The sequence below is a fragment of the Arachis ipaensis genome, chromosome B06 (genome assembly GCF_000816755.2).
Source record: "Arachis ipaensis cultivar K30076 chromosome B06, Araip1.1, whole genome shotgun sequence".
Taxonomy (NCBI): domain Eukaryota; kingdom Viridiplantae; phylum Streptophyta; class Magnoliopsida; order Fabales; family Fabaceae; genus Arachis; species Arachis ipaensis.
In genome coordinates, this window is record NC_029790.2 from 135,065,803 (window position 1) to 135,073,084 (window position 7,282).

At 30.8% G+C, this 7,282-nt stretch overlaps 3 protein-coding genes across 3 annotated transcripts; 2 read left to right on the plus strand and 1 right to left on the minus strand.

Annotated features, from left to right (window-relative positions):
* On the plus strand, positions 542–2,882 carry LOC107647757 (replication protein A 70 kDa DNA-binding subunit C). Its single transcript, XM_016351805.2, has 8 exons — positions 542–715; positions 798–942; positions 1,036–1,303; positions 1,885–1,981; positions 2,081–2,208; positions 2,304–2,388; positions 2,492–2,624; positions 2,745–2,882. The coding sequence occupies exons 1-8, from the start codon at positions 705–707 to the stop codon at positions 2,880–2,882; spliced, it is 1,005 nt and encodes a 334-aa protein (XP_016207291.1). The 5' UTR covers positions 542–704.
* LOC107647758 lies at positions 3,131–3,913 on the plus strand. The gene is made up of 3 exons (XM_016351806.2): positions 3,131–3,418; positions 3,530–3,626; positions 3,716–3,913. Exons 1-3 carry the CDS (start codon positions 3,160–3,162, stop codon positions 3,843–3,845), a joined length of 486 nt encoding a protein of 161 aa, XP_016207292.1. The 5' UTR covers positions 3,131–3,159; the 3' UTR covers positions 3,846–3,913.
* Positions 3,953–4,676, minus strand: LOC107647759 (3-oxo-Delta(4,5)-steroid 5-beta-reductase-like). The gene is made up of 2 exons (XM_016351807.1): positions 4,635–4,676; positions 3,953–4,492 (listed from the first exon to the last, which is right to left on the minus strand). Exons 1-2 carry the CDS (start codon positions 4,674–4,676, stop codon positions 3,953–3,955), a joined length of 582 nt encoding a protein of 193 aa, XP_016207293.1.

A 7,282-nucleotide genomic window follows, 5' to 3' on the forward strand; every position in this document is an offset into this window, starting at 1 on the left:
ATTAAAATAAAATTTATAAATATAATTATTTTATTTTTAAATTTATTATTAATATGTAGGAATACATATGGTTAAGATTAACAAAAAAAATAAATCTAAGTTTAATTAAAAAAAATTTTTGTTTAGGTTAATAAGCCAAATTAATTTTAAATAAAAAATTAATTTTAAAAAAAATTCATTTTTACATTACTAATATATAATATATTTTATTCAGAATTTTCTACTTAATATAATTTAAAAAAAATTTATTTTTACATTACTTATTCAGTTTTAGTATATTAAGTAGAAAATTCATTTTTACATTACTAATGTATGTAAATATGGTGATTTCCTCTTCAGCATATATTGCTTCTTATTTTGATTTTTCAGAATTAAACTCCAGTTTGCCATGTAAATGGAACACAGTAAATGTTGGCCGTTGATTTCTAACCTACAATTGAATTTTATTTTATTTATTGATTATTGATTTATTGATTTATTGATTTTATTGATATGATTCAGATTCTTTAATCCTGAATAGTCTAAACACTTTCCCTTTTTTTAGCTGGATTTTGATAGGAACGTAAAGATTCTTGCAATCCTTACCAATACTGGGGCTGAACAGTGCTGTGACTCTATAAATTTGGCATAGGTGATCACCACATTTGTTCTTTATCTACACTGAAATTCAGTTTATTTAAGTAATTTTGTAGTGGCAGGTAGCAATGGCAGCTAGGTGAGACTGTTTACTGCCATGTGGATTGTTTCACAATAAGTTTTTTTTATCTTTCACTAAATATGAGGTCTTTGATTTTTAGGTATGATCTCATCAAGTGTATCAATGCTGGTCCAGCGCATAAGGTGTGGAAGCTCAAAGTACGTGTCATTAGACTTTGGACCGTTTCTCAATTTGCAAGATCTGGGATGAAGGCACCTATTGAGATGGTTGTCCTTGATGAAGAGGTAAAATTTTCTCTTTTCATTTCAGATTTATTTTGGTAATGACTGAGCAATAAACCTCATTTATCTATGACTCTATAAAATTAATGCATTCAGGGAGATACAATTCAATGCACTGTAAAAGACATATTTGTTCCTATCTTCGAGGGCTTACTCGCTGAGGGCAACGTGTACGTGGTCACTAATTTTGGAGTTGCTTTGAATACCATCAAGTTCAAGCCTACTAGACACGAATTTAGGATCCATTTCAAGAGGGACACGATTGTGCGTCCGGTACAAGATTCTTCAGTTCCATTGAACGGATTTAATTTTGTTCCGTTCAAAACAATTCAATCAGAGTCTAAAGAAGATGGTTATTTAGTTGGTAAGTACTTTGTTAGATTAATCTATGATGCATGTGTTGTTTAATTCTTTAAAGTCTAATTTTTTAATCCTATATATTGTTTTGCACCATTTGCTGTCTTTTTTTTATTATGAGCATATAGTGGACAGATATGGATTCAATTGATGGTTGTTGCTATTCCTCTCAAGTCTCAACTATTGTAGATTCATATAATATTAATCTAAAATTTGTTTCATTGAGATATTATATTAAGGAAGAATTTTTTTATTATTCCCTTTCTGTAACAAATATTCCCTTGCTGTAATTTTATATTAAGAAATAATATAATTTGTAACTCAGTTAAATATTGTTTCATTTGAATTTTGTTTAATAAAAATATTTATATAATTTTGTGTATTATCTTTATAATGTCCTATAATTTTGTTTCTTCAGGAACTTCGATTTCTAGGCCCTAACTATTTATTAAAAGTTTTTTATATTTTTATTTTTAAGAGAATTAAAGGGATCTGATTTCAACATGAATAAAATGCGTTGATTCCAAAGAGAAAAATTTGGGCATATAGAGTTTTGTTAATCAATAGATTGGTGCTTTTATTTTGTAGATGTGATAGGTCAGCTTGCTTCTAAGGGTAACTTGGTCGAATTCACACGGGACGGGAAGCCGTCAAGTTATATCACCATAGAACTTGATGATCTTGAGTAATACTTAATATCTTTTTGATAGTGGCTTTTGTTTTAAAATCTTATTTTGAAATTTTGTGTCTCTCTTTAATCTACAAGAATTGCTATTTCTTATAGGGGTGGACAGAAACTAAGGGTAACGTTGTGGCAGTCTTTTGCTTTTGAATTGCTCAAATATCTAGAGGAACACCCGTGTCTTACCTATGTGGTTATTCTCCAAATGGGCAAGATGAAATTTTATAGTGGTTTGTTTATTTGTTTATTTTACTGGTATTTAAATGCATGTTTTCTGTCATCATATGTTTATGGTATTTTCTTTGTTTTGTTATGTCTTTTGTAGGGGTCATGGGTGTATCTAACACAAACTACAATTCAAAACTGTTTATCAATGTTGAGTTTCCAGCTGCCAGGGATTTCTTTGCGAGGTATAGTGTATAGATCAGTATTGTGGTCAGCAGATTATTTATACAATGCTTTTGATTATTAAACTATTGACAAATTTCATAATTTCTGATTTAAAAATGCAAGGGTGAACAAATTGGATCCTATTGACGGACAAGGCATAATGCCGCTGGTCTGTGGTCAACCTGTTTCAGATGAGGAGGATTTTTTGCGTCTGTCAGTTTACAAAACAATTGCAGAGATAAAGGAGCATAATCAGGTAAAATTCTTTCTTTATTAGTTTTCCTTTTTTATTGTATTTTTTTATTGTATTAGTTCTAATGTTTGTTGGATCATAATCTCAATTGATGTGTTGTACCCTCCCATCCATCGATTTTAGGATGCTGTATTTGTTACAGCCGGGACGATTAAAGAAGTTGAGACTGAATTTGGTTGGTGGTACAAAGGATGTAAGAAGTGTCGTCGTGGCTTGAAAGAACTTGATACTCCCTCCCCCCCCCTTAAGATCGAGATTTAGAGAAAAATTTTGATTCATGAAGTTGTTTAGAGATCAGAAAAATATTTAAAAATAGGAGTGGTTCACGAAGAAGATGGCACAAGTTTTAAACAATCATGACATGGGACCGATATATATTAATTCTAGGCCATAACTATTTATTAACAGTATTTTATATTTTTATTTTTAATATATATGAAGCAACTTTATCTTCAATATGATGAAGTCATGCCACAATGAGATCCTGTAGAAAGTGAATAATAAAATTTTTTTCTTTGTGAAAAAATAGGGAACAACTATGCATGCTTCTGTAGGTGAAGATTTGATATCTGTGTTCGAGTCATTGATATCGGAAGGAACTGTGTATGTTTTTACATACTTTGGAGTTAACAACAACTGTGGGTTGTATCGCACAACATCGCATCAATTTCGGTTATTTTTTCAAGATAGAACTACTATCTTACCCTCTTTCTGTGATGCAATACCGTTATATGGTATTAAGTTAGTTCCTTTTAGGGAAATTATGGGATACTCTCCTCATCATCCTTTTTTGGTTGGTAAGTGTATAATTTATGGCAAGTACACAAGTTGATTTTTTTTTTAATTATGACAAAATATCACTAAAAGGTGTGATTTGGGTACATTTTTCTGTTTGATATTTATTTAAGACGTTGCTGGAGTTATGGCCGGCGTGGAGGGTGAGAGGAAATACATGAACGATGGTAAACTTATTAACATGATGGTCATTCATATTGAGAATGATGGGTGCGTTTTTTCCAACAATCCTTACTCACCACTTAATATGTTTAAATAAGTAATCTTTTATTTTCTAAATAATTTGCATTTCTATACAGTTTACGGCTTAATATTGTTGTTCTTGGAGAGATGGTGGACCGGATCAAGGATTTTCTAGCATCGGGCGATCAACAACTGCCAATAGTTATTTTTCAATTTGTAAGAGTAAAAAATGCTGGAGGTACGTGAGTATTTAATTACTATCAAATGATTATATTCTTATTGTAACTATTTCTACTAATTATTGAGATGCAAAATGGGTGGCTCATGAAAGGTTGTCCGTGCTGAGCACGGGTTTATACACTAGTTTCAAACAATATGTCCTCTAGGGTGTAGTAAAAGTTTGGTGCATTGACACGTGGCAAGTCTTCAGTGAAAGGTGGCTCGTTGGCCTTGATCTTTCCGAAAAGCTCAAAGGGCCCTACATAGTGTTTGACTCCTGTTTGGAGAGACACGTGGCGGAGATTGGGAGCCTTTGGAATTAGAGCGTTGAGGACGTTGCGGAACATGGACCCGTTGACTTCAATATTTTGGGCCTCAGTGGACTTGCTGGTCCATGAGACATAAAATATGTGAGTGACGTCAGTTAGCGGTGAGAGCTTCAACGCGACGTCGTTTGGGTTCGAGATGTCGCATTGAACATAGTGGACAGGGTGGTTGGTGTTCCATGCCGGTCGATCACGCCGCGCTACGCCGTAAACCTTCCATGGACCACCTGGTGTGTTTTGGAGAGAGAGAATTTCGGCTAGACTATTGCCTACTATGCCCGTCACGCCTATAATCAATGCCACATTTTGCGAGTTTTGTGATGATTCATCTATTTCATTAGATATATTCTGCATGACCAAAATATGAATGTATGTTAGAGATATCGTTAAATACTTAAATCATTAAAGCAATTTTAATGTTTGGGAAAATAAAACAAAGAACATATAACAAAGGAAAACAACACATTAATGTCATTTAATTTGAACTTACCTTGGCAGCAGCTCCAGTAGATCTTTCCCACCACCAGCTCATATTATTTTATTTTTGGAGATCAAGATTTAATTAAGGGTAAGAAAAGATGGCTTCGGTTTTAAGCAAGTGGTGGCAACTTTGATTCTTTGATATTTACATTCATGATTCATTCAGATATATATATATATATATATATATATAGTACTAGGATTTAGAAGAAACGATGGCAAAATAATATTAATTTTTGAGAAATGTTAGGGCCAGTAATTTTTGTGATTTGTAGCCATCAAATAGCCATCAATGATGGTTTTAATGGTGTGAGATTGGGGTGAGATTTCATCTAATGATTCACTTTTCTTTACTGGTTACATGTTGGTCAAAATTTAACAAAGTTGCTGCCCCTAGACTTTTCCTTAATATTTTTTTGAATGAAAATAAGCTCAATACACTAACATGGAGCAACAAAAGAAATACATAAAACAATTCATAAAACCCCTGTTACTTCCGGCAACGCCATCAACCACCAAAGAAATTATTGTTGGTCCATTCGTTGTAGCTCAGAACCGTCTTCTTGATGACAAACTCCACACTTGTTTCCTGATTATTAAAGATTCTAACATTGCGTTCCACCAAAATGTTCCAAATCACTGCAAAGAACCCTGGCAACCATTTTTTCTGATCTTGTTTCCGCTTATACCTACTGGTCTACCGCTCAAATAATTCCCTTATTGTACCCACACCTCCCCAAACGACCTCAACCAACTGCACCACACCTGCCACGTTAGCTCACAGAGAAGAAACAGATGCTCCACCGACTCTATCTCCTTCTTACAAAAAGCACAGATATTATCATTGGATCTAATGACGCCTAGCTTACTCAATCTCTTCTTAGTATTCACTCTACCAATAAGCACAAACCACCCAAACAGTTCAATTCTCGGCGGGCAAAATAATATTAATATATAGTAACATAATCTTGGTTTGAATTGTTTTATTTTATTTGATGACAAGTGCCATGACATACATACATACGACTAAGTTGATAACTTCACATTAATGATTGACCATAGTCCATAGTAAATTAGTAAGGAGTGGGGATGGAGAAATTGTACACGGAACCTATCTAAAGAACGGTTCAACTAGGTATTCTTTAAATATGGTACAATTTTCAGCCTTTTCTTACAGTAATTCAAAAAAAATAAAACTAATACATCTAAAAATTGTAAATAGATTTAGTGTTTTTAAGAATTAAATTTATATTTAAAATTCAAATTAAATCAAACTAACATTTAAAATTTAAATCTTAAATTTCTGTTTTAAATTTAATATATTTAATATAATTATATTTTATAATTTAAATACACATCTAAAATTCAAATTACTCAAAATTTAAAATTTAACTTTTAAAATTCTAAAGGTTTTTTACTTTTTAAAATTATGATTAAGTTCTATTTAGTAGTGTATTAATGATCGAAAGATATTATTTTTGTTGCATAGCTTTCATAGTCAATTAGCTTGCTGGGTTGGTTGCATGGGATGGTTACACTGAAATTAAAAGAAATACATCTATTTGTTGGGATGAGAATAAAGATAAGAACTTGTACAAGTAATTAGCGTGGATTATTACGTGTACTTAATTAGTTTGAGTAAAGAAGCAAAAAGTAATCTAGAGTTTATAAGAGAAGATGTAGTTGGTATAATCATAAAAAATTGTGTTTTTATTTTTCAATTATAACACATCTAATAGTATGATATTATATACAAAATATTCTTAAAACACATCTAAAATGATAAAAATATAGATTTTAGATATAAACGTTTTCAAAATTGTTAAATTCTAGTTTTTAAATAAAAACAGTACATAATACAATTAATCTTTTGATTTTTGATTCAATAAAATGCATCTAATATTTATTATTTAAATTATTGATTGGATTTTTTCGTTACTTTTCAATGGTAACACATCTAATAGTATGATATTATATACAAAATATTTTAAAACACACCTAAAATCGTAAAAATCTATGATGTGTTATAATCGAAAAATAACAACACAATTTTAAATTAATTGTTGATTATAATAATTTTGAAAACTAATAAGTATCGAAAAAATTCAACTAATAATTTAAATAATAAATATTATATTTATTTGATCGAATAAAAAATCAAAAGATTAATTGTATTATTAACGTTCAAATTTAAATATTTAAAGTTAGCCTGATTTTGGATGTGTTTTAAAATTATTTTAAATAAAATATCATACTATCATATGTGTTATAATTGATAAATAACAACAGAATTTTTATGACCATATCAACTACATCTTCTTTCTTAAATACATGTGTGAAAAATAACGATACCTTTCACCAATGCAAAATGAGAGAGTGCTTCAGCTGGAAGGTGGTGATAGTCTTCACCAATGAAAACGAGATAGAGAATTCAGAGCTGACAGCGTCCTTTTTGGTTTGGGATTCACTAATGCGTGTGAATGTCCCGTAGAATAAGGAATTTAAAAAACTGTATCTGTTACGTGAAGTTACGAAAGTAAAGTAAAGTCACCGTAACCACCAATGAAGTGGGTGAGTTTTTAAATTTAAATTTAAATTTAAATCTAATTATAAATATGTATCTATAAAATAGGAATATGCTACACTAAAAAAATAATT

What these genes read in the sequence shown, in the direction of transcription:
- LOC107647757 (XM_016351805.2), top strand. An exon ending in ATAGAACTTGATGATCTTGA is followed by an intron (nt 1,982 to 2,080) that starts GTAATACTTAAT and finishes TATTTCTTATAG; the next exon opens with GGGTGGACAGAAACTAAGGG. An exon ending in GCCAGGGATTTCTTTGCGAG is followed by an intron (nt 2,389 to 2,491) that starts GTATAGTGTATA and finishes TAAAAATGCAAG; the next exon opens with GGTGAACAAATTGGATCCTA.
- LOC107647758 (XM_016351806.2), top strand. Translation starts at nt 3,160, where the DNA reads ATGCATGCTTCTGTAGGTGAAGATTTGATATCTGTGTTCGAGTCATTG. An exon ending in TCATCATCCTTTTTTGGTTG is followed by an intron (nt 3,419 to 3,529) that starts GTAAGTGTATAA and finishes TATTTATTTAAG; the next exon opens with ACGTTGCTGGAGTTATGGCC. An exon ending in ATTCATATTGAGAATGATGG is followed by an intron (nt 3,627 to 3,715) that starts GTGCGTTTTTTC and finishes ATTTCTATACAG; the next exon opens with TTTACGGCTTAATATTGTTG.
- LOC107647759 (XM_016351807.1), bottom strand. Translation starts at nt 4,676, where the DNA reads ATGAGCTGGTGGTGGGAAAGATCTACTGGAGCTGCTGCCAAG. An exon ending in CTACTGGAGCTGCTGCCAAG is followed by an intron (nt 4,493 to 4,634) that starts GTAAGTTCAAAT and finishes TTGGTCATGCAG; the next exon opens with AATATATCTAATGAAATAGA.